Below are 24,213 nucleotides of genomic sequence, written 5' to 3' on the forward strand. Positions count from 1 at the left end.
AATATCTTCATGATCAGTGAATGAAATATAGGAAGATACATAATTTACACTGAAAAAACTTAAAATAAAGATGATAATATTATTATATATGGTGATAAATCACTTAGGAAAGGTTACATATAGAGGAAAAATTCATTTGAGAGCTATAATAAAAGTGCTAAAAAAGTCAGTTTTTTGTTTCTGATATGAAAACCCCCAACTTTAATCTGAGTTGTTATGAAAATTTACATGACCAGTTAATTAAATATAAGAAAATACCTGATTTTCACTGAAAAACACAAAAAATATAGAGTTTAATATAATAGTAAATGGTGATAAATTACTTAAAAATGGTTCTTGTTTTGATATAATAACTACTGAATTTGCTCTGAGCTTTTATGAACATCTACATGAGCAGTGAAGTAAATATAAGAAAATTCAGGATTTTAACTGAAAAAACATAAAATATAAAAGACAATATTATAATAAATGGTGATAAATCACTTAAAAATGGTTAAATAGGGAGGAAAATGTATTTGGAAACTGCCACAAAACTAGCACTGGGCCTTTATGGGTTAAATAAATGCAAGGCTGTTGACATGAACGCTCCTCAACGAAGGCACACTAAGGAAGAGTCAGGTGGACGTGGAAGCTAACGGCACAGAGCACAGGATCATGACACTTCAGTTAGCTTAAAAAAAAGCATACAAAACAAACAAAAAAAACAACTTAAAGACATAAGCTGAATATACTGGGAACATCAGGAACGTTTTCAAACAAGGATCAGATTAGTCAAATCAAAAACCTCCAAATGTCATAAAAAAGTTTCCCCGTGTTTAACATAATAAAATAGATCTTTCAGTTCATTTTTATAAGTTAATGCTACATTTACACTGAGGCGCTGCGCTCCTGTCAGTGCTGCTCAGCGGGGGTGGAGCCACTTTGGAGCGCTGGATCGGCCCGGATGTTGAAGTGTGTTCTGGGTGGTGCTGACTTCACCTGAACCCACCTCTGCTCCTGCAAAGAAAGAAGATTCACATGTGGGAGATACACCCAACATCCACTAGTGTGAGGATCTGGAGGGAGTTCTCTGTGGAAGTCAATCTGTCGCATCAGATTTGGAATTATAAAAGCCACCGAATTTCTGGCACTGATGTTTTTTGCACTGAAATTAACTATCTGAATTTTTTTGTCTCTGAATTTAACTATGCTCATAAATTTAGAATAAAAAAAATCAGATGCAAAAAATTCAGAAGCAAAATATTCAGATGCAAAAAATTAAGATGCCAAAAATTCAGAAGCAAAAAATTTAGCTGCAAAAATTCAGAATAAAAAAATTCAGATGCAAAAAATTCAGATGTAAAAAATTCAGAAGCAAAAAACTCAGATGCAAAAAAATCAGAAGAAAAAAATTCAGAAGCAAAAAATTCAGCTGCAAAAATTTCAGCTGCAAAAAACTCAGATGCAAAAAATTCTGATACAAAAAATTCCGATGCAAAAACTTCAGATGTAAAAAAAAATCAGAAGCAAAAAATGCAGATGCAAAAAACTCAGATGCAAAAAACTCAGATCACACATCTGCACAGTCCATCTTCCTGCATCGGTGTCACATGACCAACCTAACGTAACTCGATTGGCTGGCTGTCGGTTCGACTGGAGATAGAATCGGTTGCTTATCGTTGGTGTCCAGGATGTGTGATCTGAATTTTTTGCATAGAATTTTTTTATTCTAAATTTATGAACACAGTTAAATTGAGAGACAAAAAATTCAGATACTTAATTTTAGTGCAAAAAAACTTCAGTGCTAGAAATTCAATGGCTTTTATTTTTCAAAATCTGATGAGAATGATTTACTTCCATAGCCAAACGTATCATATTTGATCCATGAGTTTTGAAGCCCTCTACATGATCACTGTGATATTTTTTTTCTTGAAAAACCTGATGTATACAATTAGATACATGTAATACACAGATAATCCACCAGGGGGAGGAGTTCATTCACCAGAGGCCTTTAGTGACACTACAGACTGACATTAATGAGGAAGGACTGGGACCATTTAGAAAAGAAATTCACTATTTGTTAGACATGTTTGTGTGAGATTATGTTTTTGTTTGTTCAAAAATAATAATATTCAAGCATTGAGACCTGATGTATTAAATATGATACAAAATTGAAACTCATACATGGAAATTGATATTTGAAAAGAAAAAAAAAGAAAAGTTGGAGTTGTTCAGAGGGACCAATAAAGTCTGCAGTTTCAAAGAACTGGAATTTTCTGTCAGTGATTTAAAGGTTCAGGCTTTACAGGGTGAAAGTACGTTTAGTGGCTGGAAAAAAAAGCTATTACAAGGAACTGAGGAAAGACAGAACCACCAACAAAAGACCAACGGATCGCAATTATTGAAGGAATATATGCAATGGAAAAAAATAACTCCCAAACTGCGACTATAACAAGTACAACTGGACAAAAAACAGAATAAATGGACTGATTACACTGAATAATGTGAATGTAGTGCAGTGTACCCAAGCAGGGTTTGTTTGTGTGTTTGTTGTTTTTGGTGACAATGCATTTATTTTTATTGTTTTATTTTATTTCATTTCATTTCATTTCTTTCTCTTTTTTTGCTTTATTTATGTATTTATGTATGCATGTATGTATGTATGTATTTAACAGTTGTTCTATGTCTTTTAATCTATTCTGTATTTTACTCTGTTTTTTTTGGTTTTTATGTCTTTTTCCGTACAGCTCTTTGGTCCACTGTGGTTGTTTTAAAGTGCTTTACAAATAAAGTTGGATTTTATTGGATAAAATTGAATAAAAACTGAAGTGAAAAACAAAAAGAAAATACAGACGACCCTGTGTTCATCTCTTCATCATTCTAGGGTTTGTTTCTTTGACCTGCCGCTGTCCTCACTGTCTCGTTTAAAACTCTTCTTCAAACCCACCTCTTCTCTTTGGCTTTTCACACGGCGTAGGTTGTTGATTCAATGTGCACAGATCTTTTATCTGGGGTGGATAGTCTATTTATTTATTATGGGGTTTTTTTATCGTAGTATTTTATCTTCGTATTATGTTTTTATTGTGTTTATTTTACTGTACAGGACTTTGGAAACCTTTGTGTTTATTTAAATATGTGCTTTATAAATAAAAATGGAACAAACTGTGTTTCTAACCCAGAAGGACCAAAGCAGCCACAAAAAGCACCTACTGATCTAAACTGTTTAATACCTGTTTATCCACTAATTCTATCAATCCATGTTAATAATTAGTGTCAAATACAGTTCTTCATCTTTTCATGGTCATCAGATATGACCCATTTGGACGTTCAGAGGCTCCATAGTTACCGTGGAAACACCGTCATCAGAGTTTGATCAGTGGCACTAGATGGACACACTTGGTTTATGTTGTTATTGATAGATTTTACAGTTTTTTCTGTTTTTCATATAATAACCTTTGAATTTACTCTGAGCTTTTAGGAACATCTGCATGATCAGTGAATGAAATATAGAAAAATACCTGAGTTTCACTGAAGAAATGCAAAATAAACAGGATAATATTACAATAAATGGGGATAAATCACTTATGAAAGGGTAAATATTGGGAACTGCCATAAAAGTAGCACTGGGTTGAAAAGATGGGAGAGATGGATTCGACATGTCACAGCAGTTCATCCATCGTTTATCTAAAACCAAGCTTATGTCCATTTCAGCCCTTTTTTTCCCCTTTTAAACCCTATTGTATCTATGTTTTGTTTTTTTTTTCATCAGAAATATGCACCCCAGCATTCCTGTTCTAGGGAGTTTAGTTCTTCATTGTGTAAAACATTGCATCTTTGGTATCGCTGAAGGAGGACCAGTCATCCTTATTTCAATCCAATCATCATTTCAGATCTGCACTGTTTCTTTACAGCTTAAAGTTTTTATCTGTTTTTTTGTTGTTGTTGTTGTTTTCTTCTCATGCTCATACTTTTTATTGCTTCTGCTGTAATGTTTGTAATGTTTTATGTGAAGCACTTTGAATTGTCTTGTACATGAAATGTGCTACAGAAATAAACCTGCCTGCTTTATCTGTATTGTCTGAGGAGTCACGGACGTGTCGCTGTGAGATTCAGTTGTAATTTTCAGATGAATGGATGAGAAGGGTGAACTGCAGTGGGAATAAATATGTGAAACATGGCAAATACCAATAAAAAGAGAATAAAAAAAAAACAAAGTAGCACTGGGTCTTCATCAGGGCTGTGTATTGGTAAGAATCTGGCAATACAATAAAAATCACAATACTAGGATCACGATACGATATATCATGATACTGTTAAAAAAGCAATTTTTAAAAATTCCCTCTGCCAAGGAGGTTATGTGTTTGCCGACACTGGTTTGTTTGTTTGCTTGTCTGTCTGTCCGTGTGCAAGATAACTCAAAAAGTTAAGGACGGATTTGGGTGAAATTTCAGGAAATGTTGATACTGGTCTGCGCTCTCTGAGTGCTTTTCTAGTTTTTTTCTTTTTTTCAATGATTATTTCCTAGAAGAACTGAATTCCAGCAGAAATCTGCACAAATACTAAACACATTTGTATTTGATCCCAACAGGATCAAATTTTCTATCAGCAAATGTTGAAACTGTGTTCAAACTGAAATTCTGTTTTCCAGACATTCCAGTTTCAGATCCTGTTCAAATGTTCAGATTCTATTAGTTCACAACTAACATCAGAACAGGATTTGAGTTCAATCCCAACAAAGGAACCAACATTATTGAATAAGAATGTGAAATAAGAAGAAATAAAATAGAAACTACAAAGAAAAACAAAAATGAACCTCTACATTATTTGCGTTTGAATAAATCTGCCTCTCAGACAATAAAAAGTGCTGTTAGGATGCTTCAAATAACCACTATTTAATAAAAGATATAAACACCAAAGAAAAAAAAACGGAACCTTCGTTGTTTACCTGCTTGTGGCTCGGTCTTCATCTTGCTGGCTATTTTGGCAAAGAATTTGAGGGTGAGACAAGCTCCTGTCTCCCTGTCGCAGATGCCACCTTTGCAGTTACATGTCTTGCGGCATTCAACCCCATAGGTCCCATACAGACAATCTGCAAAAAAAAAAAAAAAAAACCACAGAAAACAACACTTTCAATCCAGGCTGATTTCTTCCACAGCAACAAAAACAGTCCAGAATAGTTAGTCTGATGTGGACTGAACCCTTTCATGCATGAATTATGAAAACCTTAATCAAGATTTTTTTCCTGAGTGTTTTTATTTGTCTTTGGGTATGAAAAAAACAATGCGATAGAATTATTTTTATGAACCTGTTTTTTGATAAGTTAGAAAAATGTCCACTCAGCTGGACAGCATACGTTTCATTTTTTGAAGCTAAGAAACATGTATTTGAAACCCATCATCATAAAGTGATAGACTGTGTGAAAACTATGAAAGAAAAACATTTTTAATGCAGCTAATCTGATGTCTTCTCACATTTTATCATATTCTAATACTAGTTATGGAGATAATATGCAAAAAAAAACCCAACAACTTTTTGTTTGTGAAAATTAGCAGTTGATTTCCACTCAAACATGTTAGTGCAGATCAGGTTTATCTAGAACAGCACAGTTCCATTAATGTTCTGAACGTCAGTGTAGATGATGCATGAGCGTATCCTTCTGAGATCCAGGACAGTCAACATCTGTAGCTTTTTCACATGAAACAGTCATCCTGATTGGAAACTGCATAATGCAACAGTTTTTTCAGATACATTTTTAAAAATGATTTTCATGTATTTATTTTTTAATAGAACAGCATTTTTAAAACTAAAACTGTCCAACTTTGGTCCCTACAGAGGACTAATGCACTGCTGGGTCTGAGGAGGACATGGAACTAAACAAATAAACCCATGAATGAACAAGAGAACAAGTGAAGAACAGCTGTCCACTGGAGTGACCAGTGGAGTGACCAGTGGAGTGACCAGTGGAGTGACCAGTGTGCATGAAAGGGTTAATGTGGGCCCCTGTGGGCCATGACAACTGGCATTTCTTTAAACCCACATTCAAATGTTGAAATGAGTGAAGTTGCAGCAGGTTTGTGTGGACATATGAAAGCCAGCAGGCAGAGCTGCCAGCCTGTGTGCGCTCAGCTGATGGGTCCTGCCTCTGCACCACAGGACCACCAAACTGCAGCACTAGAAAACGCACAAATACACATGGAACGTCACCTTTACAAACCCCGTACTCGTCTCCGTAGTCGTCCTCATCCTTGTAGAAGTCGCAGAATAATCCCGGTCCGCACTTCACCCCGTGCATCCCCGACACCGTGCGGTAACAGTGCTCCCCTCTGCCGGCCGCACAGACCTGACAACAGCCGCAGTCATCCAGGACGCTCCGTGCGCACCGCTGCGCCGCGCCGCACGCCGCCGGACTGCAGCTGTCCGGACAGTTCACCGCGTACTTGACGTTTGCGCCCCACGCATCTGCGTCTGGAAGCAGAAGTGAAGAAGACAGCACTGAGATGAGCAGCAGAGACATGACCGGGGACACGGGCTCTTCAGTGAGGGGGGGTGGGGGGGGGTGGATGGATGGAGGTGAAGAGGCTGCGGTGCGGATCTGGACCTGAGCGGACTGACCCGGGCTCCATCAGGTCCAGGGTTTTCAGCTGGGCTCTGCTGGGCTCTGTGTCCGGGCTGCAGCCCCTCGTCAGTTTCCTCATTCCGGTGTTGTCGTGCTTGTGCCGGTCAGACCCCCTTTTTTTAGAGATCCGGCTTGGAAGTGGATGAAGTCTGGAGCGCCATCCAGGAACTGAAGCCGTGTGAGCTGATGTCATCAGGTCTGGGGTTTGTTTTCTCCTGAACTCTGAACTCAGGTTGGAGAAGGCAGTTTTATGTGAGGAGCTTCAAAGTCACAACATCCTAGGACGGAAACAGACGCACAGACTCTGTTCAAGGATGCCACAAGTCTGCCACAAGTCTGCCAGGCTGGAGCAGGGGCGGACTGGGGCCACAAGCGGACCACTGTCCGGGGGGGGGGGGTTCCTAAAAAAAGTTTGAATTAACTGAAATAAATACAAATTATAATGAAAAGAAAACAACAGAACTAACTGAAACTGTATTGTGTGTTTACAAAACTGACTAAAACTTATAAAAAATTTAGGATAAAATCCCCTTTGGTTTTGTCTTTGTCGATGTCAGATTGATGTTAAATCGATTTATTTCCCTCAAGCAATTTTAGCTGCTGGCCCCATATGATATTTAAGGGTCCGTCACTTGTGTTCACTTGTGGTTTCCAGTCGTCTTCTGGTCCCCACTCTACCTGGAAACATGGAGACTAAAGCAGCAGAGTCCTGTCTGGGATTGATTTGAATAGGAGCACAGAGAAGAAGAGAAAAGAGACCACTGAACTACAACTGAACTACAACTGAACTACAACTGAACTACAACTAAACTACAACTGAACTACAACTGAACTACAACTGAACTACAACTCAACTACAACTCAACTACAACTCAACTACAACTGAACTACAACTGAACTAAACCTAAACTACAACTAAACTACAACTAAACTACAACTGAACTACAACTGAACTAAACCTAAACTACAACTGAACTACAACTGAACCACAACTGAACTACAACTAAACTACAACTGAACTACAACTGAACTACAACTAAACTACAACTAAACTAAACTAAACTACAACTGAACTACAACTAAACTACAACTGAACTACAACTAAAACTAAACTACAACTGAACTACAACTAAACTACAACTGAACTACAACTGAACTACAACTAAACTACAACTAAACTAAACTAAACTACAACTGAACTACAACTGAACTACAACTGAACTACAACTAAAACTAAACTACAACTGAACTACAACTAAACTACAACTGAACTACAACTAAACTACAACTAAACTACAACTGAACTAAACTAAACTACAACTGAACTACAACTGAACTACAACTAAACTACAACTGAACTAAACTAAACTACAACTGAACTACAACTGAACTACAACTAAACTACAACTGAACTACAACTAAACTACAACTGAACTACAACTAAACTACAACTGAACTACAACTGAACTGCAACTAAACTACAACTGAACTACAACTGAACTAAAACTAAAACTAAACTACAACTGAACTACAACTGAACTACAACTAAACTACAAGTGAACTACAACTAAACTACAACTGAACTACAACTGAACTACAACTAAAACTAAACTACAACTAAACTACAACTGAACTACAACTAAACTACAACTAAACTACAACTGAACTAAACTAAACTACAACTGAACTACAACTGAACTACAACTAAACTACAACTAAACTACAACTGAACTACAACTAAACTACAACTGAACTACAACTGAACTACAACTAAAACTAAACTACAACTAAACTACAACTGAACTACAACTAAACTACAACTAAACTACAACTGAACTAAACTAAACTACAACTGAACTACAACTAAACTACAACTAAACTACAACTAAACTACAACTAAACTAAACTAAACTACAACTGAACTACAACTGAACTACAACTAAACTACAACTAAACTACAACTGAACTACAACTAAACTACAACTGAACTACAACTGAACTACAACTAAAACTAAACTACAACTAAACTACAACTGAACTACAACTAAACTACAACTAAACTACAACTGAACTAAACTAAACTACAACTGAACTACAACTGAACTACAACTAAACTACAACTAAACTACAACTGAACTAAACTAAACTACAACTGAACTACAACTGAACTACAACTAAACTACAACTGAACTACAACTAAACTACAACTGAACTACAACTAAACTACAACTGAACTACAACTGAACTGCAACTAAACTACAACTGAACTACAACTGAACTACAACTAAAACTGAACTACAACTGAACTACAACTAAACTACAACTGAACTACAACTGAACTACAACTGAACTACAACTAAACTACAACTGAACTAAAACTGAACTACAACTAAACTACAACTGAACTACAACTGAACTACAACTGAACTACAACTAAACTACAACTGAACTACAACTGAACTACAACTAAACTACAACTGAACTACAACTGAACTACAACTAAAACTAAACTACAACTGAACTACAACTAAACTACAACTGAACTACAACTGAACTACAACTGAACTACAACTGAACTAAAACTAAAACTAAACTACAACTGAACTACAACTGAACTACAACTGAACTAAAACTAAAACTAAACTACAACTGAACTACAACTGAACTACAACTAAACTACAACTGAACTACAACTGAACTAAAACTAAAACTAAACTACAACTGAACTACAACTAAACTACAACTGAACTAAAACTAAACTAAACTAAACTACAACTAAACTACAACTGAACTACAACTGAACTACAACTGAACTACAGCTGAACTACAACTGAACTACAACTAAACTACAACTGAACTACAACTGAACTACAACTGAACTGCAACTAAACTACAACTGAACTACAACTGAACTACAACTGAACTACAACTAAAACTAAACTACAACTGAACTACAACTGAACTACAACTGAACTACAACTAAACTACAACTGAACTACAACTGAACTACAACTAAACTACAACTGAACTACAACTGAACTAAAACTAAAACTAAACTACAACTGAACTACAACTAAACTACAACTGAACTACAACTGAACTACAACTAAACTACAACTGAACTACAACTGAACTAAAACTAAAACTAAACTACAACTGAACTACAACTGAACTACAACTAAACTACAACTGAACTACAACTGAACTAAAACTAAAACTAAACTACAACTGAACTACAACTGAACTACAACTGAACTAAAACTAAAACTAAACTACAACTGAACTACAACTGAACTACAACTGAACTACAACTAAAACTAAACTACAACTGAACTACAACTAAACTACAACTGAACTAAAACTAAACTAAACTAAACTACAACTGAACTACAACTGAACTACAACTAAACTACAACTGAACTAAAACTAAACTACAACTGAACTACAACTGAACTACAACTGAACTACAACTAAACTACAACTAAACTACAACTGAACTACAACTAAACTACAACTGAACTACAACTGAACTGCAACTGAACTACAACTAAACTACATTAAAACTAAACTACAACTAAACTAAAACTAAGCATTTAGAAAAAAATGAAAACTAATAAAAACTATCAAACCTGCTGTAAAAACTAATTAAAACAAACTGAATTAGAGAAAATAAAGTCCAAACTGAATAAAACTAAACTAGAATGAAAAATCCCAAACTATTAGAACCTTGATACAGACTTATCCAAGCACAGTCAGACATGGCAGGAGCTGCAGGATAATACACAGACAAACTAGACTGGAATTAAAGCCACTAGAACAGGAAGCAGTGAGTTGGATTCTGTTTTCTCTGTAAATATCTCCTTTATTTAACCAGGTACAAAAAAGCCTCTCTGAGATTGCAAATCTCTTTTTGAAGCGTGACTTGGCCAAAAAAAGCAGCGTAACACATAGTTTCTGACAAGACCAGACATAATCAACACATACTAAAAAAAACTAACTATCAATAGTTACAAAACAATCATTTGAGCAAGTTTGAAAACAGTTACACTGACCGACCTCATTGATTTCAGGCTCCTTTAAAAGAGCTTTAAATTCACCTGTAGTAACAAGGTCAGATGGACTGAGGCTGTTTTGCAGGACATTCCATGCAGAGGTGTCCAACCAGGTGTGCAACAGGGAGGAGCACATGGGACTCTGAATGTTTGTCTGATTAATGTGTAGTTGTTTTTTACGTTAAAGACCCAGTGTGATGAATACACCCATAAACCATGGGTTTATGCACATTTGCACAAATCTGGAAATTACAAATTGTCTGACACCAGTTGGTGTCCTGATATAAACCATCTGGATTCTGTCAACAACAACAACAACAACAATTACAATTTTACAAACAATTCAAAGCACAATGAAGGAATCTGTTAGGTTTACTAGGATACATCCTGCAGATTTCACAGTGATATTTGGGGTGTAACTGAATACTGGCTTAACACTATTGTCCAGTCATAAGTCTGATATGCAATCAAACTGTGGCAACATTAGTTTTCCTATGGACATACATTATATTTGACATATTTATGTATATATAATAGACACAATACATTGGGTATATACAGTATATATGATAATAAATGAATACATTCTGTATACTAATAATACTAATAATAATAATACTATTACTAATAATAATAATAATAATAATAATAATAATAATAATAATAATAATAATAATAATAATAATTATTATTATTATTATTATTATTATTATTATTACAATACATAAAACATTGGTCTGTCAAACCCTATTTTTTCACTGTCTTTCTTCAACCCTACTATGAGCAGAGACTGTGTATTATCAGGATAAATATGTTTCTCTTGATATAAATGGGATGATGACAGATGTTCACTTTTTAGATTAAAAAAAATACAGTATTTGTAATTAACCCATACAGACCCAGTGCTAATTTTGTGGCAGTTCCCAAATGAATTTTTACCTGTGTTTAAAATTTCTTAAGTAATTTATTAGCATTTATTAGAATATTATCCTCTGTATTTTGCATTTTTTGCAACAAATCATGTATTTTCTCTATTTGATTGAGATGTTCATTGAAGTTCAGAGCAAATTCAAGTGCTATTACATCAAAACAGAGAAAACTGAAGAAAAAGTGACTTTTTCAGTCAAATCTGTCATTAACTGAACATAACCCCAGTGTGTCCATCCACTGTCACTGATCCAAGTCCATGGGTTTGACTGGAGAATCAATGTTTAAGAAGATGATGGTGTTTCCACGGTAACTACAGAGCCTCTGAACGTCCAAATGGGTCATATCTGATGACCATGAAAAGACGACAAACTGTATTTGACACCAGTTACTGACATGTATTGATAGAATGAGTGGCTGAACAGGTATTAAACAGTTCAGCTCAGTGTGTGGTCGGTGGCTCTTTGGGTCTCTGTGGGTTCAGCTCCATCACATTTTAATATGTTCAGTAATTCTTTGTCCATCATTATTTCTGTTGCTAAGTTCTAGTCAGTTTATTCCGATCCATTCAGATAGAAACACCTACACAGCCATCAGGAGCCTGGGGTCGGGGGCTCTCCCTGGGAGTGCGCACCATTCAGTGGTGTTAACGGTGCCAGTGTGGACCAGGGAGTGCAGGGTGGTCCAGCTGGTTCCAGAGCGCCCCAGGATCTGCACCACCTCAGATTTAGCCAAACACAGGAGCAGGTGACCAGTGGGGTCCCACTGAAGGGAGGTGATACTGTCCTGCACCGCAGAGGGAGGGTTAGTGATACCACTGGAAAATCAGAGGGAAACGACACAAAACAGGACACACTGCATCTGACACAGATTTGAGCTGTGGGTTCTCTGGAGCTCAGATTAGATTAGATCGAACTAAACGGATCCTTTGGGCAGATCCCTCAGAAAACGGAGCTTCCAACAGCAGCACAAGACATTTTAGATCAGCTGATGGTTTTGGTCACTGGGGGCTCTTTGGGTCTTTATGGGTTAATATTGGTGCATTTGTGTGCACTTCTGGTTATTTCTTTTTTTAATCACTTTTTTGTATCACTTAATATTTAAACATTTAATATTTTACATTTTACATTTACATTTAAATATGAACCATCTCAGATTCTGAGAACCTCTGGGACTGGTGTTCTGCTGGTGCCCAGAGTCAGGACTAAACACAGTGACGCTGTGTTTCAGTTCTCTGTGTTTCAGTTCTATGTGTTTCAGTTCTATGTGTTTCAGTTCTATGTGTTTCTGTTCTCTGTGTTTCAGTTCTCTGTGTTTCAGTTCTATGTGTTTCAGTTCTCTGTGTTTCTGTTCTCTGTGTTTCAGTTCTCTGTGTTTCAGTTCTCTGTGTTTCAGTTCTCTGTGTTTCAGTTCTCTGTGTTTCAGTTCTATGTGTTTCAGTTCTCTGTGTTTCTGTTCTCTGTGTTTCTGTTCTATGTGTTTCAGTTCTCTGTGTTTCAGTTCTATGTGTTTCTGTTCTCTGTGTTTCTGTTCTCTGTGTTTCAGTTCTCTGTGTTTCAGTTCTCCGTGTTTCTGTTCTCTGTGTTTCAGTTCTATGTGTTTCAGTTCTCTGTTTCTGTTCTCTGTGTTTCAGTTCTCTGTGTTTCAGTTCTATGTGTTTCAGTTCTGTGTTTCTGTTCTCTGTGTTTCAGTTCTCTGTGTTTCTGTTCTCTGTGTTTCAGTTCTATGTGTTTCAGTTCTCTGTGTTTCTGTTCTCTGTGTTTCAGTTCTATGTGTTTCAGTTCTCTGTGTTTCTGTTCTCTGTGTTTCAGTTCTATGTGTTTCAGTTCTCTGTGTTTCAGTTCTGTGTGTTTCAGTTCTGTGTGTTTCAGTTCTCTGTGTTTCAGTTCTGTGTGTTTCAGTTCTATGTGTTTCAGTTCTCTGTGTTTCAGTTCTATGTGTTTCAGTTCTATGCAGTTAAACTCTGTTTCAGTCTTCCTGATGACATCAGACAGACCTGAACTGTGAGTGTTTCAGTCCAGGTTGAAAACAGCTGTTTGACTGCATAGAACAACTGAAAGGGTTCTATCTGACCTCTGACCTTTTACTTTTAATTGATTACTATTTATGTTTTATTGATAAGACAAGAGATAAGATAAGATAAGATAAGATAAGATAAGATAAGATAAGATAAGATAAGATAAGATAAGATAAGATATTCCTTTATTAGTCCCACAGGGGAAATTCCAGGTTTACAGTAGTAAGTACAAGCACACAAGAGCAAAGATGTGCAAAAACAAGATCAACACAATCAAGACAACTATTATGTTTAATTGTAATTGTGTGTTTTTAACCTGTTTCTGCAGGACGACACAGTGGTGCCTCACACACAGAAGGTCCTGGGTTCCATTCCAACACCAGCTGATGGGGTGGGGCCTTAAGTCCATGGGGGTGGGGCCTTTCTGTGTGCAGTTTACATGTTCTCCTGGTGTCTGTGGGTTCTCTCTGGTCCTCTGGCTCCTCCCACCATCCAAACACATGCTCTGATAGGTTCATGGGTTCATCTAAATCCCCATAGGTGTGACTGTGACAGTGCGTTTGTCTGTGTATGTTCAGTCTGGGATGAACTGGTCACATGTCCAGGGTGAACCCCGCCTTCACCTGTAAGTAGCTGCGATAGGCTCCGCCCCTGTGACCCTGGTGAGGATAAAGCAGGTTCAGAAAATGAATGAATGAATGAATGAATGAATGAGTGAGTGAATAACCAGTCTGTTTTCCATGTCTGCACACCCTGGGCCTCCCCCTGTGGCTGACCTGTCCTGTGCTCATACACCTGCCTGGCCTGACCAGTCACCGGTGGTGCTTGGTGCAGTTTCCACTCCTCGCCGCCAGATGGCAGTGAGCAGCAGCAGCAGCAGTAGTCAGACAGCCAGTCCTCCAGCGCAGACTGAGAAGAACCACAGCCGAAGAAGAGTGTGCAGGAGGAGAAGGGTGAAATGAAACTCGTCCGAGGGAGACCTCCGTGGGACGGCGCAGGTACAGCATTCATCTGACAGCGGGGCGTTCCGCACAAGGTAACGGACATGTCTCCGGTGTGTTTTTCCGTCCTGTCTGGTCCCGGTTCACATGTGTTCGGCTCAGGTTTGTGTTCGGAGCCGTTCGCCTTCAGTGTGGAGGGGCTTGGTCTGCCGGAGCTGCCATGAACACAAACAGACTAGCAAGTGCAGGCAGTAGCATTAGCTTCAGCTGTCAGCCACTGCAGCAGCAGCAGCAGCACCGGTGTTTGTGAATGTCACCACGGAGACAGCCTGTCCTGCTCACACATTAGGGCTGAGGAGGATGGAAGGAACGGAAGGGCACAGATACAGGCTGTCCTGCACTGACGTGTAGAAGTATATGTGTTTAAATAGTGTCTGGTTGGAGCTGGGAAATGTTGACAGATGCTTGAGAGCACAGAGCCTGGAAGGAAGAGGATGGAGAACAGCCTTAATTGTAAATTAATTAAGTTAGCTGCTCTGTTGGCTAATGCTATTTGTCTGAAATCATATTTCAGTGCTTGAACGGTTCATACAGTCACGGAAAAATGATTAGACCACCCTTTGTTTTCTTCGGTTTCTTATTCATTTTAATGCCTGGTCCAATTAAAGGTGCATTTGTTTGGACAAATATCATGATACCAACAAAACTAGCTCATAGGAGTTTAATTTCACAGCTGATATCTAGCTATTATTATTTTTTATTATTATTATTAATATTAATAATAATAATAATAATAATAATAATAAATGCACCAGAAATGTAACTGTACAAATGTTTCCTTCTGAAATAGTGGAGTAAAAAGGATGTCAAAATTGTGCTGAAGTAGAAATATAGTGACCTTTTACTATTGGAACTATGTAAATTAATATATGCATCACAACAGTTTTAGGCACCTAGTTTGAAATGTTTGTTTTATTTGATGATCATCACAATAACAGTCTTCAAACTGATCATATCAGTTCTATTTAGTTGTCTTTAGTTCGATAACTGCAGAACAATGCACCTAAAGAGCGAGTGTTTCATCCATTTAAATATACAGTAAAGGAAAGCAGTGTCATTAAGAAATACAGATGTGTAAAAAATTATTAGACCACCCCTTGTTTTCTTCAGTTTCTTGTTCATTTTAATTCCTGGTCCAACTACAGGTGCATTTGTTTGGACAAATAGAATGAGAACAACACAAACAGCTCATAGTAGTTGAATTTCACAGCTGATATTTATCCATTGAACATGTTTTCTGGATAAAAACCCAAATCCCTTCAGTTCTTCCATCAGTATTTGTGTCATTGTACTGACACAAACAGTGCTTTTATTCATTCCATGTTTTCTGTTCCTTCTATTTTAGTCACATGACACACACAGGAGCTAGGACTGGATTGGATAACCATTGGATCTGATGACTTTTGATGGTCTCATAATTTTTTCCACAAATGTATAACATCTCTTTTCCACTTATTTCTTGGCATGAGCTTCAGATTCTACACATGACTCATGTTGTGGCGCATAAATGTCCTTTAATTTGTCTACAGTTGATGTTGTGTTGGATTTTGATTGACAGTCTGACTGACAGTCCTGGTTTCAATAGTCATCATGGTAACGGTTGCTGTGGTAACAGCGCAGAACACCCTTTCTGGGGCTGGTTTCTGTTTGGGATGACCACCAGTAGCAGTGTGGGACCTTCATCCTGGTCTGCCTCCAGGCTGTCCTGACATCAGGACCCAGAGAGGCACCAGAGGGAGGAGGCGGCCAAGGGGCATGAGGGGTTTGAACCCAAACTGCATCAGCATCAGTGGATCCTTTCACTGTGTGGGAGCAGGGGCTGAACTTATCGACCCAAAATGTGTCTGTGTACATGTATGGTCGGATTTATATGTTTTATATCATGGGATTTAAAAATATGTCTGGCAGTGGGCATCTGTTACCATTTATCACTAGGGCTGTGTACCGGCAAGAATCTGGTGATACGATACAAATCACAATACTAGGATCACAATACGATATATCACGACATATCATTATACTGGTTAAAAGGCTATTTTTTTGTTTGTTTAGTTTTTTTTAAATGATTATTTCGTGGAAGAATTGAATTCCAGCAGAAATCTACACAAATACTAAACACATTTGTATTTGATCCCAACCGGATCTAATGTTCTATCACCAAATGTTCCAACTGTGTTCAAACTGAAATTCTGTTTTACAGACATTCCAGTTTCAGATCCTGTTCAAATGTTCAGATTCTATTAGTTCACAACTAACATCAGAACAGGATTGGAGTTCAGTCCAAACAAAGGAACCAACATTATTGAATAAAAGAGAGTTGAATAAGAATAAATAAAATATAAACAAAAAAGAAAAACAAAACAAAAATGAACCTCCACAATACCTGCATGTGAATAAATACCTAAAAATATCAATACAGTACTTCTTAATATCGATACAGTATTACAAAATGAAATATTGCAGTATATTGCAAAAACGATATTTTCTAACACTCCTGTTTATCACCTACATGTAGTCACAGTAATGATGTTTAGTTGTCTTGGAAGTAGTTTTTAATAAGGCTGCATGATATTGGCAAAACTTGCAGTATGTGATATGGGTGTACAGCATTGCGATAATGATAATATTGCGATATTTCTCGGTCACCTAAAGAAATACCAATTTCATCTACGAAGAAAAATGTTAAAATGAGCCACTTGTTTGTGTGCTGACTCAATTATTTATAATTTAAGGCAAAATACTGGACTAATAGAATCGATTGAACAATTCTGTCCAAGAACCGGGTGTTGGTGCTTCTAGGGCTGAAAGATATATCGTTATTGAATCGATATCTAGATATGAACATTCAAGATATTAATATCGAAAAAGCAACAATATAAACGATACAGATTTCCCTGCGCTCGCCCTGCATGTACAGCTGTGGAAGTCACAACAAATTTAATTTATTCGTACTTTATGTTAATGTTGATGACTGGCAGTGAGTTCTTATAAATAAAACTGCACTTTCCACATTCTGTTGTATGATGTTTGTATTTTTCTGAAAAATGCTTGGTTTTCACCGAACCCGTAGTCATATCGTATCGTATTGATATCGAGATATCTGGCATGAATATCGAGATATGACATTTTGTCCATATTGTTCAGCCCTAGCTGCTACCATAGACCTTCAGACACAAACGTAGTCAAATATTTTGTCATTTTATTCACATATAGCAATGTGTAAATGACATGGATGTATTTCATAATTCCAAAAGTGCACGACTACTGCCATGTAAGAGCTTTAACAAAACACTATTCCATTGCTCGCATGGTTTGGTATCTATACTGCTTATACAAATAAAATCTTTAATTCTAAGTGTTCAGGCCTTGCCTAAAGTTGTGTTCTGAAAATATTCACATTTTTTCAACTTTAATAACATGTAAACTTGCATTCAGCCAGCAGCAGTAGCAGTACTACAGGCTTTTTTTGGCCAGAAAAACTAGTATTTTAGTATTAGAGTGGTAGAGAAAACCAGTCTGGTACCCCATGCTGTGTAAAACAGAAAGCTAACAGAAAAAAAAGGAAATAAATCATCATATCTTTGTGATATGAATATTGCAAACTTCGTTATCGCGATAATATTTTTTCAACATATTGTGCAGCCCTAGTCTTTAACAATATCTTTCTTTTTCTGCTAATTTCATGCAATTTGTGGGCTATATTATAAACCTAACAATAAGTTACTTACACACGTGTCAATTACATCTAAAGAAGAAGAGGCATTTTTGGTTTTCAGGCTTTTTAATCATTCATGGCTATTGCTGAAATATTCCAAGAAATTGATTTATAGCTGGAAAATACACAGTTGGAATAGTGATGTTTCCAGTTATAAGCGCAAACAGTGATAACTGCAATTATCTCAGACAGTTGTGATGATGTAGGAACTGTCGCAGGCCTACCTACATTTATTTATCAGTCAGAAGTGCTTTGTACATGATTTTACAGGGATTTAGGGGATGTAACTGTAGAGAGAACAGAGTGAGAAGTGTGTTTCTCCAGGTGCATGACTGTGTCCTGTTTGGCTCTGGAGCACAGTTAATGTCCCCTTAAAGTGTGGAACAGACAAAACAAACACTGGCTCTGACCAAGGTCCTCTGCATTTGGAGAGACCACTGATGGGGCACAGCAGTGAAATCTGCCATTTTACAACTAGATTTAACTAGGGATGGAACCATTACCAGTATAATGATAAACAGCGGTAAAATTGCAGATGGTTGGTATTACCGTTTAAATTCTAATTCTCATGATAACTGTGTTTGATTACCACACTTTTCTGGAGAAAACGCCTATGTAAAGATCTGCTTTTATGTCAAATATTTGAGTATAGTTTAATTTAATACAATTTTAATTTTCTATACCTAATATTTGAACCAATATTCACTTTTAAAGTCTTTGAAAAGGTTTGTTAAGCATCTGTGTGTTATTTATGCAATAAATTATATACATTTTTCAAATCAGATTTATATTTTTTGTGTGTTTTTTTACCTTTTGTGTTTTTATAGTAGGTTAAAGTGAAAAAAATAATAGACAGATGATATAGATGAAGTTGTGCTGAAAAAACAGATCCCAAACATGGGTATAGTAAACATGTGTTTCTATAGTATATAAAGGCCAAATCAAAAGGACTGAAAAACAGACAAAATAGACTCAGACCACTAAGGGTTAATATTGGAATGTTTCTGACACAGAAGGGACACTGGGACTATTATTTTATTTTTATTTTTTTAATTTTTTTTCCAAAATACAACTTGGTTAAATTATTTCAGTGTGTGTATTAGTACTTTTGGAACATTTTGAGCACAATTTCAACAATATTGTGATAATAATGATAACCGTCATAATTTTGGTCACAGTATCCCTGATAGGACATTTTCATATGGTTCCATCCCTAGATTTAACTTAATATTACACACTTTAAGATGAACTCAACTACTTGATTAATAATGAAAATAATACTGCATGATAAGGTAGTTGTTTTTTTTTTTTAAGTTCTCGTTGCTTTAGTAGAATTAAAAGCACTTTTCCACTGCAGATGATTAGTTTAACGAGGTATTAGAGTTGTCATCTTTTACCGTTGTGTGAGAATGCAGGATCAGAAATGACTAATGGCTGAACACAGTCTGACAGAGGTTTGGATAAAACTGTGACCCAGTTTTACAGTCACTCCTCCCACTTCATATCTCTGACATTTAACTTCCCCTCACATCGTCGCAGGTGCTGTATACACTCCAGTTCAGTGTCGCATATTCCCTTTGTGAATTCTTAGACTGGATAATATAGTTAATACTCCAAGATGATGAAAATACCTGAAGTGTACCTCTGAAGTCTGGAGGGAACAGCTGCCAGATCCAGCTCAGTGGACGTCATGAATGTTTTTATTGCACAATTATTTACCGATGTGTAGGGGTGTTAGAAAATATCAGTTCTGCGATATATCACGATATTTCATTTCACAGTACTGTATCGATATTTTTAGGTATTTATTCAAATGCAGATATGATGGAGGTTCATTTTTGTTTTTTGGTTTTCTTTATTGTTTATATCTTATTTATTATTATTTAACACTGTTTTATTAAATAATGGTTATCTGAATCCTCCTAAAAGCACTTTTTTCTGTCTGAGAGGCAGATGGGAGTTCCTTTGTTGGGATTGAACTCAAATCCTGTTCTGATGTTAGTTGTGAACTAATAGAATCTGAACATTTGAACAGGATCTGAAACTGGAATGTCTGGAAAACAGAATTTCAGTTTGAACACAGTTGGAACATTTGCTGATAGAACATTAGACCCTGTTGGGATCAAATACAAATGTGTTTAGTATTTGTGCAGATTTATGCTGGAATTCAATTCTTCCAGGAAATAATCATTTTTAAAAAAGAAACAAACAAAAAAATTGCCTTTTAACAGTATCATGATATATTGTTAAATATCGTATCATGATCCTTGTATTGTGATTTGTATCGTATCTCCATATTCTTGCCGATACACAGCCCTATTGATGTGTTACTGGACAAGTTGCCTGCTTACCAGAAAAACTGTCAGGCTGAGGAGCCCATTACTATATCAATGCTAGCAGTTATTTTTGGTCCGAGTGGAAACCATATAGCCCCACAGGCCTCAGGCAAGGAAAGAGTCACGAGGGTCTCCTGTGAAGATATGTATATTAACCTCCATATTTGACGTGCAATGAACCAAAAAGCTCAGTGCCAGGCAGCTTTAATGTCTTTGTTGTGGTGATGCAGTTTGTCCTAAATAGAAAAACAGGTTACTTGTGTGTATGTGTGTGTGTGTGTGTTGTTTTTTTTTTTTTTAGAAGACTAGACATGCAGAGCAGACACAGTGTGAGTTAGGTAACACCCAGTGGTCTTTGCATGGGATGGGAATCATATGTCAGAGCATCAGGTGACCAACACTGAGACGATGACTATGACAACTGCAGTCCGACTGGGCCACAAAATATGAATGAATGACACTGGCAGGGGATCAGCTGACGCAGGCTCAGACTCTGTGGACTGCGTCTGAAAGCAGGTTCAGTTCCTGAGCGGCTGTTAAAGGTCCAGGGTGTAAGATTTATTTTTTTCACTTAAGTTTTTATTGACATTTTTTACACATCTATTTGACAACACAACAAAATATGAACAAACCAACATTGCTTGGGTATATTATACCTGTATCAACACATTTCCTTTATCCAGTCTTTCCATCATTCTTGGCTCTGGAAACTGTCCATGTATTCCACTTTTGGTCCATTTGAGTTTCCTGTAGTCGCATTTTGTGAGTTACCGTTTCCATTGTATATATTCTGTCAGTAATTTCAGTCCACTGCTCCTGTGTTGGTGCTTCTGTTCTTCCCCAGTTCCTTGTAATAGTTTTTTTTTTTACAACCGCTAAAAGTATCTTAACCAAGTCCATGTCGTTTCCCACTACATTTCCATCAGATCAGTTCCACAAATACCGTCCATCACAGCACAGTGGAATGTCATACTCATTACTTGTTGTAGTGCTCTACACACCATTTCCCAAAACTCAGTTACTTTACCACATTTCCGAAAAGCATGTGTGTGATCTACATCCAATTCTCCACATTCCCTCCAACATTTCTGCTGTCTGTGTAGCTGCTGACTTTTCTTCTTAGGTGTAATAAAGAAACGCACCAGATTTTTCCAGGAGAACTCCCTCCAGATCTGTGAACTAGTGGCTGTTTGGTGAATCTAACACACATTAAACCAGTCGGCATCTGTAATTTCCACATTGAGCTCCTTCTCCCATTTTTCTTTTATATAATTGGTTGAGTTTTTGTCATGTGAGTTGAACCCACGATAGACTGCTGAAATTATTCTTCATTTACTTTCCTTATATGCTTCCAGTGTGTAAGGTTTAGGGGGGTTTATGAGGCTCTAATTGTTGACATTGAATTCTATTCATAGTTATGTTTTCATTACTGTTTCAGTCACATGCAAATAAGAATTGTCCACCGTGTTGAACTGCTATGTTTACAGGTGTTTTCCTCTTTTCTGTGTTCACAGATGGTAATGTCCACAGTTAATATGTGGTACCATCCCATACTCTGTGTGTGTATGTGGACATGTTTCTTTCAGCATATTGTGACTGAAGTGCATTGAGAGGAATAACCAACTCTACATCATTAGTTCAGTTCCACATACAGACTAATCTGATCTAAAGTGGGCCAGACCAGTGAAATAATATAAATAATAGGATAAGAACTGATAAATAATATCAACTCCAAAGTTTTTTCTTATATTTTTGAGTGAAAAAAGTCAAATTCCATAATGAAAATGTTTATATCTACGAACTGTACTCGAACATAACATGAACAAATATGAACAACCTGAAAATTCTTAAGAAAAATAAGTGCAATTTTAAGAATATTACGCCATAGTTTATCATTCACACATGTACATGTACATCTTACAGATCACAGTGGATCTACAAATACACAAAACATTTAGTATCTTTAAAGCACTTTTTCTGTCTGAGAGGCAGATGGGAGTTCCTTTGTTGGAACAAAAATCCTGTTCTGATGTTAGTTGTGAACTAATAGAATCTGAACATTCGAACAGGATCTTATCCTCCTCAGACCCAGCTCTGGGTTTTCTGTCCACATTTGTGGACAAGAGTTTCACAACTTTATATATAAAAAAAGAAAAGAAAACTGTCCACCACAAAGGACATTCCATACAAATTTTAAAAACTGCATCTGAAAAAACTGTTGCATCCTGATGTTTCCAATGTAGGCACTGATTGAATAAAAAACAAAAAAAGCTGGTACTTTTCTGACATTTCCTGGGTCTGAGGAGGTTAAACTGTGATGTCTGTAAAACAGAATTTCAGTGTGAACACAGATAGATAGACAGAACATTAGATCCTGTTGGGATCAAATGAAAATGTGTTTAGTATTTGTGCAGATTTCTGCTGTAATTCAATTCTTCTGGGATATAATCATTTTTTAACAAGAAACAAACAAAAAGTGGCCTTTTTAACAGTATCATGATATATTGTGATATATCGTATCGTGATCCTAGTATTGTGATTTGTATGGTATCACCAGATTCTTGCCGATACACAGCCCTATGCAGGAGGGAGCCGTGTATTTTATCCTCATTTTGGCTTCGGCAGCTTTATCACAGTTTACCTAAAATCTTAGAACAGGTGAAACAGACACTGGCAGTCAGGAGGGTCTTCTGCAGGTGAGGACAGAGGAGTATTCAGTGGGCTCAGTCTGCAGCTGTGCTCCCCAGACATCAAGTAAATGTCGCATAGCGAACATTCAGATTATGACAAACAAAGGGAACTCTTTAGCTCCATGGAGCACAGCGGCTTAAAGGACAGAATCCCCTAATTGGTGTGAATGTGCTGTCGCACTGTGATCATAGGTTGAGCTGAGCTATTTCAATGATCCCACTGGGCCAAAGGCAGTAGCCCAGATTTACAGCCTGTTGAAAAAGTGCCAACACCAGGGAGGAAACCTGACACCTTTATACTGAATTAACTGGGCAGGATAAGACATGAGGACGTTTCTGTGAGCTGGAAATGTTGCATTTAAATGAACGAAAGTGAGAAAACAGTGATCTCATGGTAAGTGTGAGGGAGGTGTGTGTGTGTGTGTGTGTGTGTGTGACTTTTATAACTCTGCCAATGTGACTCTGGAAAAAAATCAATGGTTTGCGTATTTACATAATATTTATATAATAAATATTGGTCTCAGTACATCTAAAATGCTTCAAGGCCCTGATTAATCCAGGGAAAACACATTCATATTGTGTTTTAAACAACACATGCCAGTGTCGTTACTGTGGAAGAGTTTGGAAGTCAATATTTTGCAGAATTACCCTCATTCTGAACCACGACTTTCATGCCTCATCAGTCCCTCACATTGCTGTTGAATGCTTTATAGCACAGGCGTCAAACATGCGGCCCGGGGGCCAAACCCGGCCCACCAAAGGCTTCAGTCTGGCCCGTGGGATGAATTTGTGAAATGCAAAAATTACACTGAAGATATTAACAATCAAAGATGTTAGAATCATTTTAGGTCAGTCCAATCTAAAGTGGATCAGACCGGTA

General features: G+C 37.0%; 2 protein-coding genes across 2 annotated transcripts in view; one reads left to right on the plus strand and one right to left on the minus strand.

The window, feature by feature from the left end:
- Positions 1-479: 479 nt before the first annotated feature.
- Positions 480-6,553, minus strand: LOC115429584 (endothelial cell-specific molecule 1-like). The gene is made up of 3 exons (XM_030149172.1): positions 6,184-6,553; positions 4,925-5,068; positions 480-996 (listed from the first exon to the last, which is right to left on the minus strand). Exons 1-3 carry the CDS (start codon positions 6,491-6,493, stop codon positions 902-904), a joined length of 549 nt encoding a protein of 182 aa, XP_030005032.1. The 5' UTR covers positions 6,494-6,553; the 3' UTR covers positions 480-901.
- Positions 6,554-14,521: 7,968 nt separating this feature from the next.
- Positions 14,522-24,213, plus strand: part of LOC115429585 (probable E3 ubiquitin-protein ligase HERC1) — a 144,291-nt gene continuing 134,599 nt past the window's right edge. Inside the window, 1 exon segment of the mRNA XM_030149173.1 lies at positions 14,522-14,627. The gene's annotated coding sequence lies outside the window, so the exon portion shown is untranslated.

The sequence above is a fragment of the Sphaeramia orbicularis genome, chromosome 12 (assembly GCF_902148855.1).
Source record: "Sphaeramia orbicularis chromosome 12, fSphaOr1.1, whole genome shotgun sequence".
NCBI classification, from domain to species: Eukaryota; Metazoa; Chordata; class Actinopteri; order Kurtiformes; family Apogonidae; genus Sphaeramia; species Sphaeramia orbicularis.

What these genes read in the sequence shown, in the direction of transcription:
- LOC115429584 (XM_030149172.1), bottom strand. Translation starts at nt 6,493, where the DNA reads ATGTCTCTGCTGCTCATCTCAGTGCTGTCTTCTTCACTTCTGCTTCCA. An exon ending in CGAGTACGGGGTTTGTAAAG is followed by an intron (nt 5,069 to 6,183) that starts GTGACGTTCCAT and finishes TTTTTTTTGCAG; the next exon opens with ATTGTCTGTATGGGACCTAT. An exon ending in GAAGACCGAGCCACAAGCAG is followed by an intron (nt 997 to 4,924) that starts GTAAACAACGAA and finishes CTTTCTTTGCAG; the next exon opens with GAGCAGAGGTGGGTTCAGGT.